At 47.6% G+C, this 15,016-nt stretch overlaps 1 protein-coding gene across 1 annotated transcript; it reads left to right on the forward strand.

Annotated features, from left to right (window-relative positions):
• On the forward strand, positions 1–14,548 carry UHMK1 (U2AF homology motif (UHM) kinase 1; the record flags this gene model as incomplete). Its single annotated transcript, XM_008630448.2, has 8 exons — positions 1–16; positions 1,077–1,369; positions 4,110–4,301; positions 5,065–5,159; positions 6,084–6,160; positions 9,503–9,601; positions 10,477–10,565; positions 11,036–14,548. Coding segments are annotated over 8 exons (1,008 nt in total), but the record flags the coding sequence as incomplete, so codon positions are not given.
• Positions 14,549–15,016: the final 468 nt, after the last annotated feature.

Genomic DNA, 15,016 nt, shown 5'->3' on the forward strand with positions numbered 1-15,016 from the left:
GGGCACCGCAACATCGGTAACTGCACCCCCGCACCCCACCCTGCACCCCACCCTGCAGCCCGGGCACCCCGTGCTTCCCCCGACCCCTAAACACCCCTTCTCGGGGACCCTCGTAGGCACCCTAGAGCTCCCCCCAGAGTAGTCTCCCCCTGGCCAAACTGGTGTCTCCAAACCACCCTCCCAGCTAGGGAGGGGAACTCCCAACTCCTTTGGGAATACAGGCAGCCTCGCTCCCAAACCCATCCCCAGGCCAACGTGCCCCTCGGATTGGCACCCCTGGGTGGGCAGGTTTGAGGGCCCTACCCTGGACACCCCAAAGCAGCCTCCCTGCAGTGGGTGCTCCCTGGTATCCCCTTGCGGCAGGCTCCTGAGTGCCCCACTGCTTCCCTGGGTGGGGGATCTGCAGGCGACATCCCCAGGGTGGGCAGGAGAGATGGGGAGAGTGAGTCACTGCAGGCCGGGCACCCTTGAGTCCTCCTTTGGGCAGGGTGCCAGAACCCCAGCAAGGACTGGGATAGCAGTGGGACAGTGTGTTCCTTCTGGGCTGCACCTCTTGGGTTGCCTTCATGGGTGGGAATGAGCTTGGGAAGGGAGGAAGCCTGTGTGTCAGAGGCGGTTGCTGGAAGTGCCAAAGTTCACTCGCTGCTGATATTTTTTGTCGGTGTGAAATGCTTTTTAATGCCATAGTGTGCCTGGGCACCCAGACAGCAGTCGGGTTCCTGCTCTGCAAAGTTTGTCACAGGATGAGATTGACATGTCTCTAAAGAGCGGCACTGTGTCCAGTTTGCCCACTGGGATGTGCTTATCCATGTCCCAGAGATTGTCCTTCTGAGCAGGAGCACTTGGCCCTGTCACTTTAGCAGAGCCTGGGGGCTGTTGTGAGACCAGCCTGTCCTCTGAAGCCCACAGGGGTGGCATGGCTGGTTTTCCCTTGCTTCTTCCTCTCTGGTTCTCTGTCTCTCTGAACATCATCCGCTACAAAACATCTGAGCTGCTTTCCGCAGCTTTTGTGGTCTGGGGCGGTGGAAGGTGCTGGCTGTGTGCTCGTTACCGATGCCTGTCCCCGTGTCTCGTAGTGACACTGTATGGCGTGTTCACCAACCACTACTCTGCCAATGGCCCGTCCCGCTGCCTGCTGCTGGAGCTGCTGGACATCAGCGTGTCCGAGCTGCTGCTGCACTCCAGCAACCAGGGCTGCTCCATGTGGATGATCCAGCACTGCGCCCGAGATGTTCTGGAAGCCCTGGCTTTCCTGCACCACAAAGGCTACGTGCACGCGGACCTCAAGCCACGAAACATCCTGTGGAGCGCAGAGGAGGAGTGCTTTAAGCTCATTGACTTTGGACTTAGCTTCAAAGAGGGGAATCAGGTTTGGAATGCGCTGCTCTTGAGGCAGATGGCTCTGTGTTGAGTTGTGTGGCTCTTTGATGTTTTTGATGTGACCTAATCAGAGTAGGAGCTGAGCTAGTGCTGAAGGTTTACTGGGAAAAGCTAAAAATGTTGTCTGGCCCCAGAAACAGAGCTCATGTTCCCATTCTCCTTGCATGTCTCTGGTTTCTGTTGATGTCTTAGCCTTTCTGCTATAAATTCCAATGTTAATGATGCACTGAGGAAAGTGGTGTCTCAGCTTCCTGGGAAGTTTGCTAGTTTTTATGTGGTCAGATGAGTAGGAGCACCCAGAAATGTAGAATTCCCTTTTATCGTCCCTTATCATGTGTAGTAGTAATGCAAGCTTTGCCATCAGCCTCCCCAGTCAAGTGTGTTATCTCTGGCAGTGTCCTTGTGCTTATCTTTACTTTCACCCTATCTTCAGCAGCCTTCCTTCCTCAGGAAGTCTGGATGTTTCCTTCCCACGTGTATCAAAAGCCCATAGTCTGGTCCTGGGTGGGCAGCGTCTGTTCTTTACTGACACAGACAGTCTCTGCCTGTTCTGCTCTGCTTTTCCCGTTGCTGGGCTCTTGCTGCATCTTCTTGCTGTCACTTTTGTTTCGGTGATACTGAGTTGTTCGTTGGTCCTTGCCCATTTTATTCTCTTCCATGGCTTCTGATGGAAGCAGAGAGCCTCAGGAGGTTGTGCTGTTGGCTTGATAGAGCTTCCATTCATCCCTCCCTCTCTCAGTAGTGGCCTGTGAGGAGTCTCAATAAAGCTTTTCCATCAGGTAACCTTGTAGCACACTTGCCTTTAATCACTGGATGATGAATGGTAATTTTTTCTGTGTCTTCCTACATTGTCGTGGTTTGTCCCTATTCCACGCACTTTACTTGCTTAGCAGTTTTAAATTTATATACTTTTTTACTGGTTTACCTGGTATTGACAGTACAGCCCACTGATTGTGAATATCAGAGGGTTGTGTGGGTGACCTATCTCTGAATTCTTGGGTACAGGAGTTGTTTTTCATGTTTGGACTTCTTAACTCCTCCATGTTGTCTTCAGTTCTCCCACATTCTTGGCTGAGTTTCTGGTGGTAATCTGTTGCTGTCTATCAGCAAAATACACACTCCTAGTGTCCTGTGTCTAATGCAGATATTTTTATTTAATTCAGGTCTGTGTTTTGCTGCTTGCTGTGTGAGTTGCCTCATAATAGTTGATTGGGTTTTATTTGTTTCCATGGTTTCTTCCAATCTGCTTTCTTTGGGCTGAGTTTCCTTTGCCCTTTCTCAGAAACACACTGGTTATGTGGGTGAACCTTCTGACCTTGCTTTGAATATGCACCAGGTACAGGTGTCCCATCCCCACCCCTGCCTTGGGCTGCAGCCTACATCCATCATTTCCTTGTCTGAGTCAAAGACCATGCTACTTTTATTTATGGCAGCCCTGCCAAGCTTATCCTTACACAATTTTTCCTGCCATTACTGTTTAACAGGGAATGGTTATACACAGAGCAAGGTCTCAGCCACTTACAGCTCTGAAAATGCTTTAGGTGGTAGGAGTGAAATTCCATCTTGCTCTTTTTGCTGGTGCCATTCACCACAGTGTTTTCTCTATCTCTAAATGTTGTTTGGGGGGCTGCCAAGTTACTGCTATTGCCATGCTGGAGGTTCTGCTCCCTGCTGATAGGAGGAGGGACACGGATGAGCAGTTTGTGTATCATTTTTAAGTTCATAAACCACTTTTGAGCGCTGTTGCCGGAAGATGTCTTCTGTAAACTTTATTTTCAGTGAGAGAACCACGTAATCTTGGTCTGGATATATTCTTGTGGTAAGAATTCCTAATCTTGTGCCTTACCCAGGAGGAAGTAGGCTTGCATATTCTTCTGTCATTCCTTGAGTTGCATCAGTGTGTCTAAAATGAGCCTGCACGTGTTAAAAAGACATAGCGTGCAATTTGTCTGTGGACACTTAGAAGACTTGGCTGGACAAAGCCACAGCTGACTGACCAGGTACTGCCTGGGAGCAGCAGGCTGGACTGGAGCCTTCAGAGCAGCCCCTCCAGACAGTACTTGTGTGATTCTGTAATTCCCTATTTTCTTAGGACCAGGCAGCATGTGGGCATGTTCTCTCACTGTGCCAACCACAGCAGCTGGGCAGGTATTGATTGCTGCAGCACTTGAGGCTTCAAGGGGAGATGGAAGAGGTGCATGGGAAGTGCCTTTGATGATTTCCTTGTCTGAGCATTTTAGCTGCCTGCTTCATTCTTTTAACATTTTGTTCCAGAGAACATCAGCACTTAAATAATGGCAGCAGCTCCTGATCCTCAGTGCTCAGACAGAGCTGTTTGTGCTCTCAGGCAACCGACGTGGGAGCATATTGTGGGTGTTCAACCCTTATCCCAAAATTTCTAGTATCTTCTGCATGTAGGAGAGGTTAAAGGGCCAGTCCACAGGGACATCCAGCCCCTTCCTCCCAGCAGTGCTGTCTTTCAGAGGTCAGATGTTAGTGCTGTTTTGCTGGGAGATGTTTTTCTTCCAGACAGTCCTGTTTGTTCCTCAGCACAGCAGTATAGGGAGTTGAACTGCCTGCCTCGCACAACTGGCTGTACAATGCTTTCTGTCAATTTAGCAATAGTATTTTGGGGACCCATTTGGAAGGACGTCAGAACTGATTTAAGGGTAGAGTGGAGGACCTGAGTGTGGACAATCAACTTTTTCTGTGTGTTTGGTCTCCTGTAGGATGTGAAATATATTCAAACAGACGGGTATCGGGCTCCAGAGGCAGAACTGCAGAACTGCCTGGCGCAGGCAGGGCTCCAGAGTGAGACGGAATGTACCTCTGCTGTGGATCTGTGGAGTCTGGGAATCGTTTTACTGGAAATGTTCTCAGGAATGAAACTGAAACATACAGTCCAATCTCAGGAATGGAAGGTGAGACAGTTCTTGCTTGCACCAAATCAATCCTCCTGCTTCTTGTTCGTAATCTGGATTTGTGAGGTAGCACCTGGCAACTAGGTAGTGTTTCCAGGATGTTTATCTAATCCTATTGCCTTGAGAATTAAGGTTCCAGAGTCTTAAAGACCCACCTGCCCTGTGGGACTGGCATGTCTGAATGCCGCCTGTGTTCAGGTTACTGAAATAGGAGTGTTCCAGGAGTCTCTGTTTAGAGCCTGTGTCTTGCCTGGATTTGGTAGGCAAGCTGTGCTGGCTGTAGGTGTGGCACAGGAAGAAAATCAGTGGATGATGTCTGTCAGCTAGTCCAGCAGCACAATGACAGAGAAATTATTTGCTGGGTTTAGTTTAATGTTATCTGTAATTTGGAGATCTTCTTGTAAGTGTGTATCCTGAGAAAACAAGAGGAAAGCTCCGTATTGTGAGCCTGACTGTCCTCTGTTCCATGTGAAATAACTTTTTGTGTTTTCCTTCCCAGAAAGACCTTTCAGCATCACAATCTCCACAGTAACAGAAAATTTTCCTGCATGTGGAAATTTCCAGCTTTTGCACAGGCAAATGGGAAATATTTCATTTAATGTGAGCCTGCTAGTTTGACATGTGAGGCTTGGCATTGGGGATCTCTCACAAAACCCCAGAGCACCACAGCCTTCTGCATCCAGTCTGGAAAATGGTGGGGTATTGCAAGCTTTGCACAGTCTGGTTTTTTACCTCCCTAATGGCTGTTTCTTTTTCTTTCCAGACAAACAGTTCTGCCATTGTTGATCGCATATTTGCCAGTGAGGGGGTGGTTAATTCAGCCATTCCAGCTTATCACCTCAGAGACCTTATCAAAAGGTACCATAGCATATTTGATAACTATTGCTTAAAGATGTGCTCTGTAAAGTCAGGCCTTGCTCTCAGCAACTTAGAGCCCACACCTCACACTTTCTTTTTCTTTTTTTTTTTTTTTTCCAAATCTCCCACTGTGCTGGTAACAAGTGCAAGCATTAGCAGAGATGTCTCAGTTCCTCTGATTTTGGCACAATTTGGAGTAAGCACATAGAGAATATCAGTCATGACGTTGATCATTTGCTGTTTCAGTGCTTTGCACTTTCAGCCAAGAGATTGTATTTGGAGAAAACTGGAGACTTTGCTGCTTTTGGGGATTGTTATCATAAAAATTAGGGAGGGGGCAGAAAGTGCTGCTCTCCACTGCTGTCAAGATTGAAGGGCAACTCTTCTGAGGAGTCTGCCAAGGGGATTGTTTTCACTGTCCTGTGACTGTGCTCTGAGGCTACAGAGGGAATGAGGACACAACTTGGCAGAAATAGTATTGGGAGCCTCTGGTAAAGCCAAGGTAGGGATATTCTCAGGCAGGCTCTGGGTTATTAGCTGCTTTGAATCCCATGTGTGAAAAGATGTGGGAGCACCTTGGAGTGTGATCACTCTCATGAGACTGCATGTGTGCCTGAGATGTGGGATGAATAGCCTGAGGAGCTGGAGCATGCTGTGTTCTTGTAGACTTGTAGGTGAGCAATTCCCATTACTTGGTGCTGAGAGACATTGAGAAGGAGAGCCTGCTCTACCATCTACCCAAAATGCTTTCAGGGGATCCTGGTGTGCTACAGCTGCAAATTGCAAGATATGCTTTCTGCTCTTCTCCTTGTACCATAACCACCCCAAAGACAGGGTGTTCCTCCATGCTGGCTTCCAGCCTGAGTGGAGTTTGTCAGTGCAGGAATGTCACATGCATGAACATAAAGGTGTCTTCTCTTGCAGCATGCTTCATTGTGACCAAGGAAAACGAGCCTCTGCTGAGAAGGCTTTATGCAGCCCGTTCTTCAGCATTCCCTTTGGTAAGCTGTGCCTGTGGCCCCTGCTCAGGGCTCTCTCAGCATGTGCTGGAAGCAGCACAGAGGGCAATTAACTGTTGTTTCTGGGTCTGTTCTCATTGCTGCTCCTCTGTGGCACTTGCCGACTCTCCATGGCACCACAGGAGGGAGGTCAGAGTGATGCCTGTGCTCTCAGTGCTGCCTGGCCATCCAGCCCCACAGGCTGTTGCTTTTTCTTAGCTGGACTCTGATGAAATTTTGTCCCCAAGAGTGTATTGGCAGCAGCATTCATCTGAGGGCACAGAAATAACCAGGATATTTACCTAACATTCTGACTGTTGAGGTGCTTTTGAAGAGTGCAGTGCTATATATGGTGAGTGGATGGGTTTTCTTATGCCAAGTGTTTCCCAGTTCAGAAATCACCAGGAATATGAGCACCTTGGGCAGTGGCTGGTGGTGGCATCTGCTGCTGCCTCTGCACAGGTCAGATAAGTGCAGTGTGTTTGTGTGGTGTGAGCCTGTTTCTGCAGTGATTGGTCTGCAGTGACCTGTGTGGCAGGTCATGGACAGATGTCAGTGTCACTTTCATCTGGTGCTGTCCCTTGATTTAATAAAATAGTGATGTTTCCTCAAGACCTCCCTGTGTGGATTGCAAGCAGTCAGGAAAAGGTGGGCTGAGACTTCCCTGTTTAGCCTTGTGTCCCTCCCTGTTTTCTGTTCCAAATCCAAAATGGAAGCATTCTCCAGAGCTTGTCTGCTTTCAAGAACACCAGTGATGAGCTGTGCATCCAGCTTTTCTGCAGAATAAGTTAATGCTTCGGCTGGGCTAGTATTCTGCCTTGAATCTTAGCCCTGCTTTTCTTAAGCTCCTTGGTGTACCTTGCAGAGAAGGGTATTAAGTATTGCTTCTTGTAGATACTGATATTTCTGTATGTTAGGCAAAGGTAACAAACTCATTCCTGTTTTCAAACTTCACTTATGTGTGAGAAACTGGGACTGTTATAATCAAAGCTGCCTTCCATGGCTGAACCTTGCAGCCAGTACTGCTTTAGAGCAGACGGAATTGTATATTGGCAGTGCTTTCTGGCCTGGTTTTAAACACACAGACCTCTAATTGTACTGAGGAAGGTGCTTCTGTGGTTAGTGCTAGGAGCTTATATAACAGCTTCCATTTTTCTTAGTTCTCTTTGCTGCTTCTTTTCTTTGCCAAACTTGCACATACGCTTGTCTGCACAAAGAAGCATTTACTGCTCCTTTCCCAGCAAGTCAGAAAATGATCTGTCATTGCCTTTCACTTGGACACGGCTTTTCTGTTTAGAGCAAAGACAGCTGAGAATGGCTTTCCTTGTCATATACAGCCAAGTCTTGACTTTCCAGTTCATCAAGTTCTTTCCCGTGTTGTCAGTGTGGTTGGTGTCACCTGGCATTTGAAGAGGAGCATAGGAGCTGGGCAGAAGGTACCTCCTAGGGCAGAGGGGTATTGCAAGAAATATATTTGTCACTTGGGTACAAGAAGACCAGGTGTCTCTGAGTTCTAGAGGTTGGTTTGTCTCCCTCTCTGAAAAAAAGACATATGAAATGAAGGACAGGTTTACTTTAGTGTCTTTTCTCCCAGGTAGCAAGTGACAGGACAAGAGGAAACAGCCTCAGGTTGCACCAGAGGAGGTTTAGATCAGTTATAAGGAAAAATTTCTTCAGCAAAAGGGTTGTCAAACATTGGAACAGGCTGCCCAGGGAAGTGGTGGAGTCACTATGCCCATTAAAAGATGTGTGGATGTGGCTCCTGGGGACATTGTTAGTGGTGCGCTTGGAGTTCATGATTTAAAAGGTCTTTTCCAACCTAAACGATTCTATGATTCTGTGAATAAAAGGGGCAGCATATAAACACCATGATGACATTTAAATGTTCCTTCAGTCTTCATTCATCTGATGTGTCTTGGTTGCAAATACTCCTGTGGAAGAATAGTCTTAGAGGTTTGCTCGGAGCTGGAACATGGCTGGTTGTCTGAAGGCAGCACCTTTCTTCAAAGGGCTGCCCCTGAGAGCTGTTGGGGCATCATCTGTACTGATAAGGCCTTTCATACTCTGAGCTTTTCATAAGGGCTCTTCCTTGACAGGAGGAGATTTACAGCATCTGTGCTTGCCTTGCATCTCTTCTTGCAGTGAGATCCACTTCTGACTGTGCCTGGTGGAGATGTCAGCTCCCTCACAAGCATTATGTGCTTAGCTTGGAAAAGTATTTCCTAGGAAACAATAGTTCACTTTGCACACATGGTCAGAAGGCTCAGACTGGAGAAATGAAGCCATTTCCCTTTTCTCTCCCCTCTGTCAAGTGGCAGAGCTGTGAGGTCCTGCTATTGTGTTCAGCTGCTGTAGCTGCCAAAACAAATAAGCACATTAACACTCTCCAAGTACTGCAAGTTGGGTGCCTAGTTCTTAAATTCATTAATGGCCTGTAACTAGTGTACAGGAACATGAAATCAAGCCTTTTTCCTGGAGAAGTGGCACTGTCCCTGTGGCTTTGAGTTTTGAGAGGACTGGTTATCCTCAGGATGTGACTCTCATAGTTTGTCATTAGCCTTTCCTCCTTGACTGTTTCCCTCTCCCACAGTAGCATCTATGCTACCCTGTTCTGGGCCATCCTGGAGCTGCTTATTTTCTGGAGCCAAGTGCCCTGTGTCCAGCACCCAAAGGGTTTTATTTCTGCTCCTGTGAAGTCCTTCACAGGATCACTGCTCACCCACCGTGTGGGTATGCCTGATTCTACAGCACTGCATTGTTTAAGTAGCTTAAGTGTGGTGGTCTTCAAAACAGTAGATTGCAGTTGGATTTTGGGGGGAGGAGGGTTTATATGGTGTTCAGGGAAGAACTAAGAGATATTCTAAGGAGATCTGAGGCCTTTGCCTTAGTACAGCTGAAGAATTGGAATTAGAGAAGATGGCCAGCCTGTTTTCAGCTTGTCTGGGAGCAGGGACAGGAAAGGCAAGTTGCAGAGTATTTCTTTCATCTTCTCACATCTCCATATATATGGGGTAGTTTGTTCAACTAGCATAGTTCTTGAGCTCACATCAGTTTCTGAGACTGGGCTAAGTAGACACAATTCTAGCCTTAATTTAAAAAGCAATTTCAGATGCTGGCCTCAGAATAATTGCAGTGCACTGAACCCTTTGGAAGAGTCAGTGCACAGGTAAAGATAAGATGGAAATGGAGAATTCAGACTAAATGCAGTTAATAGTGGAGAGAAGCAAAACTGTACTGCAAAGAGCAGCAGGTGCTTGAGTATAATAATGCATATTGAGTCAACTTGCTGTTTGCTTGCTCCTTTGACATTGACTTCGTTTCTTTAATTCTGTGGGTGTCAAACAGCTCCCCATATTGAAGATTTGGTGATGCTCCCCACACCTGTGCTGAGGCTGCTAAATGTTCTAAGTGATGCTTCTCTGCAGTGTGAAGAAGAATATGAAGGTTGGTGCAATTCCCATATAGCAATGTTGCTTTACAGACTCTGTTTTGTTTGGCTCTGGGGATGTGAGACCAAGCAGGTGAGCAATTAATAGGCACAAGAACAGCAAACAAAGAGCTGCTCAGCTGAGATTTGGTAACAATTTGGGTCAACTGCACCAACAGACAATAGATTGAGATTGAGAGAGAAAGCAGAGCTTGTAGGGAATTCTCGAAGGATCCCAGATTTAAAAAGAAAAAAAAAAAAGTTTATTTTCTTCTTTGGTTAGATGCCCACTGAATTCATAATGTGTTTGTGGCCCTGAGCTTTTGGATATGTACAAGACTCTGAAGCCCAGTAGCACCGATCCTTAAAAATTTGCTAATGAACTATTCCAGGATCTCAGCAGAAAACTAAAATATCTCACTGGAGTTCTTAAAGTGTGGTAGATGGCAGGCATGTTGGTGGGATTTGCATTTTTGCTTGCTGTCAAATCCACGTGAGCAGCACAGGCGAGAGAGCTCTGGGGACATGAGTTTAAAGGCCGAGTTCTGCTCACACAAAGAAGGGTTTGTGACAGCTACTTTAGTTCCCTTCCTCCAAGTGCTATAGCAGGCACTTGTAAATCCCCAGTGTTTTAGCTACTGGAACCTGCTGCTGGAGCTTCACTGCCTGCAGGTCTCTGTTCCTGAGCCTCAGTTCAGACACTTCCATCTCATTACGAGGCCATTAAGCAGTGTCAGCTTCTGCTGTGTCACCTCGTGCTTGTTTATTTTAAATTGAGAGGAAAGGAATATTTGTTGTCTGGGTGTTCTTGATGTGTTCATCTCGCCTTCACTTGTTTCTTGGCTCACCTTGGTTTGCAAAGTGAAGGACAACCAGCTCTTTCCTTTCCCAGATATCCTAGAAGACATAAGGGAGGAGTGTCAGAAATATGGACCGGTGGTTTCCTTGCTTATTCCAAAGGAGAATCCTGGTAAAGGCCAAGTAAGTGAATGGAAGGAAGAGGCTCTGTGTTCCCACATACACTCCATGTGCTACAGGACTGCTGCTCAGTGCCTGGAAATCTCCTAGCTGATGGCAGTGCTAAAAATAGATGGCTATTTTGAAGGACAGCACAGGTTCCTTCCTGGTTATATAAGGTTACCTAACCTGGGAGGTGCCCAAACAGCTTTAGTATGGATGGAAGGAATGAAGGGGAGAAGCCAATGGGTAGGAAAGGAACTGCTGAGGATATAGACCACCAGCATACTTTCTCCCACCTTACCAAATGGAGGAGCAGGAGATGAAATCCCAATTTACAGATTCAGCTCTTTCCTTTATAGCTCCAGAGCTCTCTGCTCAACCAAGGATGGAGGGGGAAAATTATTTTAGGAACGGTTGCCCCCATTGCAGGGGTGGGAAGGGCCAAGTGGCATAGTGCACTGGAAGTCCTATTTCTCCTCTCTCTCTTTCAGGTCTTTGTTGAATATGCAAATGCTGGTGATTCCAAAGCTGCCCAAAAAATGCTGACTGGAAAGATTTTTGATGGCAAGTTTGTTGTGGCTACGTTTTACCCACTGAGTGCCTATAAGAGAGGATATCTGTACCAAAACTTGCTGTAGGCAGTAGCAACAATCAGAAGAGTTGTCTTGCTCCTCTTCCTCACATGTTTTACAGTTGAATGTGCAAAAGAGCTTCCTAGCCCTGCTTCCGAGTCACCTGTGAAGGAGAGATGCAAAGGACTTGAATGGGCTTTGAAACTTTACTGCTGCTTTGTGATGTGCCGAGGAGGCCGGGATGGCTTTCAGCGTGTGCTTGTGTGTGTGTTGTGCTTGCTCATTTACAGGGGTGTGGCTCTGCCCCCTCGGGGGGGCAGGGGTGGTGACAGTGGCAGCCCAAGAGGCTGAGAGATCTTGGCAAGGGCTTTTCAGTGATTTGAAGTGAGACCAAAGTCTTGGCCTTAGCGCTGGGCTTAGCTTCAGGGAGAGGATTTCTTTGTCAAGCTTTCCGATAATGCAAGTACTCCTCTCCAGAGGGGGGAAGAAGGAAGAGGAGGAGGAAGGCTTGCCTGCTTTTTGTTGATACCTGTTATAAATAAAGAAGCAGAAACACCATCCTCTCTAAACCAGAGCAGGAGGACTTCTGAGGCTTCTCATGTAGAGCAGAGGGAGGCAGTGAGATTGGATCTGCTGAGCCTATGGGGTTGCCCTGTTGCCGTGACCTGAGCAGAGCCGTGCGTCTGATGCTGGGCTGGGGCAGTGAGGTGTGGATGATGCTGCCTGTGGGGAGCTGAGCTTGCTTGTATGCCTGGGGTGGGCCAGGACTGATGGTGGAGACCTGGTCAGAGCAGTGCCAGCCTCAGTCCCAACACAACCTGTAAGCACTTTGTAGCCTGAGTAGATGTGAAAACCCTGCCGTGTGGATTCATCTTTCTAGCACTTACCCTGTGCTGGCACTGATGCTCCCTAGCTCTGATGCCAAATCATCTGTGATATGTAAGTGTCTCTTGGTGATATTTTTGGAAAGGAGTGCTACAGCACACAGTATTCTTTGTGTCACAGCAGGACTCCCCCTGGGAGTCTTATAAGAACAAATATTTGTCCGTTGTAGGTCCCACGCTTGGCTTTTCTGTGTTGCACGTTTTGGTTTTGCATTAACCCATTAAGACTTGTAGATTAGGAGCACTGACACTTTTGGTCCTTCATAGGTTACAAAAAGGGCTTGAGGCAATCTGAGATCCTGTATGGAAAGGGCTTAATCAGTCATCAGACTTGACTGGCCAGGAGAAGGTCTTTCACAGTGTCAGGGACAACAGCCACATGCCTTTGGGGAAGACACTGTGGTGAGCAGCATCACTTCCCCTCCAGAGCACGCTCTGCTCCCGTGGCTTCAGTCAGCTGCTGGCATGGCGTAGGCAGAGGCTATTTCCTGGGATTTCCAAACCTGTGCACCCAGTGGAGCCTCTCCTGCCAGGGTGGGCACTCTGCTCCTGATGGGCACAGTGTGAAACAGCCCTGTTTAGAGTCACCAGCGCATTCTGGCTTGTGGTCTTGCTACCAGTTTTAGTGAGGAGGAAAGCCCTCCTGAATTCTTTTCTTCAGCTGAAATACTTGCAAACAGCTGCCTGAACCATCCCTGACCTTCCCTGGAATAATACCTGAATTACCTTGTAATTACCAGTTTACTGTTTGCATCTTGCTGATGCTGGACTTGCTGGAATCCTGCACTTAAAAAGTTCCTCTTGATTTTTTGCCCTGTGCGCGGTGTGTCAGGAGATCCAATGTCTGTAGCATTTCATGAGTCTGAGTTCCTCTCTGTGCTGGTGTATAGTCCTGTCTACTGTGGCCCTTCCCAAACTCCCCCAGAAAGGACCAATCTCTGAATTCTTCTGTTGCCTTTGAGATGGTGGGCTTGCCAGGGGAAAAAAAAATAAAATCCCACAATGAGTTTTAAGGTGTGATTTGCTGATCAGATTTTTCTGGGAATGATGCTACTTTGGTGTACATAGCTGTCAAGCAGCCTTTGCATAGATGGGGTGTGTGATTCATTGCTTTTAATTTAACTGTCCTTTTAGTGAAGCACCTTTTAGTGTCTGGGAGGAATTGAATGATTAACTGGGTGAGGGTTTTTCCTATGTGGAGAGCAGTGTTTAAAGTATGGTTGGGTCTTGGCTGACCTCCTCAGCTGTGTGTTACTGCTGTCCCTGCAGGTTGAGCCAGGGGTCAAAGCACTTTGGTCCAGACGTGCACATGTTGAATGCCACCATGTCAGCAGCACTGAGCTGGCAGGGGCAGACCCCAGAGCTCCTGCCCTGCTGAGTGCCAGCCCAGGTGGGGCCACAGGGAGCTCCCCTGGGTGCAGGGTATGAGGTCTATCACCCACAGCAGTACTGGGACGGGGAGATGCTGGGATGCAGGTATGGAACTTAAATGTGTTTTGAGTTCTCACATGCATTTGTCTAGGACTGTGAGCTGCTCTGTCATCTTTCAAACCTGACTTTTTCAGTCAGAATTATACTTTGGATTTTCAGCTAAAGATAGAGCTGTGCCAGGATTGATCTTCAGAGAGGAACTACAGCCTGTTCCTGCAGCACGGCAGGTCTTCCACCAGAGTTTGGCTGGGGTTTTGTTCAGCTTCTTTAACAGGGGCTAAATAAATCCTCAAGATGCAAACTCCTGCTACCAGATATTTTTCTCCAGATGTTCACTGACCAGGTTTGAGCACTGAGCTGGGTAAAAACCCCAAAGCTGCTTTTCTTTATATTCCTCCTGGCAAGAGTTGAAGATGTTGATCTCTGTCCTGTCACTGGATCCACCCTTCTGCAGGCTGTGGGGTACAGGAAGGTTTAGAAGCATTGCATTGCTGTTCCTTACCCTCTTCCTTCAAAGACTTTTTCTGTCAAGATGAAGCTCACTCTGGTGTCTCAGTGACCTGGTGTCTCGGCGTAAGTTTTAGCCCTGCTAAAACCTATGAGTTCCTTAACTGTAGATTATATCTGAAGTGTGTGTGGTGATTCCATCCAAGGCGTCTGTTGTGGTGTGTCTGGGATGGGCCTGGCTTTCCTCATCTCCAGATGACTGCCTGCTTGAGGTGCAGAAGTGTTGAGGCTTGCCACTCAGATGCTCACTGGGTTTCCTGGTCTGTGCTGCTCCCTCCCAACAACCCTCAGTGTAGCACTGACCTACACAGTTCTACCCTAGTCGTAGGGTCACTGGTGTTTCAATCACTGGCCAAAGCACAAGTCAGCTCCAATCTTAGCTGTATTCCTAATTTTATTCTTACTGGTCTTCAGCCTCAAAACAACATAGCCTGAGCACCGTGTTGCACCCGGGTTCTTTCCAGAGGGTTCAGTACACTTCCTCCTACTGTGCCGGATCCTGTAACCACGTGCCTCCCTTCAGATGTCAACTGTTGTATCCCGTCATGCACCGTTGCTGAGCAGATGTGTGCTTGATACAGGTGATTAATAAATGATGCTTCAGTACAAAGTGGTTGTCCAGCATGCCCTTCTTGTGGGACACTGAAATGTCACATAGCTGAGCAAGTGCTCGGTCTGGGGGGACGGGACTGTGACCCAGCCACGGCAGCGTTGGTATTTATACTCAGCATCTGTGGCTGTCAGAACTCCTTTGCCCCTCTTCTAATTCCCAATAAAGCATTCAGTGTGCATGGAGTATGATTCTTACCCCATAGGCATCCCGATGGGGGAGAACACAGGTCCAGCCCCTCAACTCATTCCAGCAGTTATGATGGAGTCTTCCCTAGCTTTCCCCCCATTCTCAACTTACTTTTATACTATTTCTTTGTGTTAAGGTGGAGCTTGAGTGACTCTAGTCATACATGCCTTTGTTACTGATTGGTGTAAAATTCTCTCGCTTCACTTTCAAAGATACAATCAAAGAGAATACAGAGTGCCTGCCCAAGGAGGGGTGGTTGTAGCTTGGAGGTGGGGAACT

Source organism: Corvus brachyrhynchos, unplaced genomic scaffold, assembly GCF_000691975.1.
Source record: "Corvus brachyrhynchos isolate BGI_N302 unplaced genomic scaffold, ASM69197v1 scaffold101, whole genome shotgun sequence".
In the NCBI taxonomy this organism is placed as follows: Eukaryota; Metazoa; Chordata; class Aves; order Passeriformes; family Corvidae; genus Corvus; species Corvus brachyrhynchos.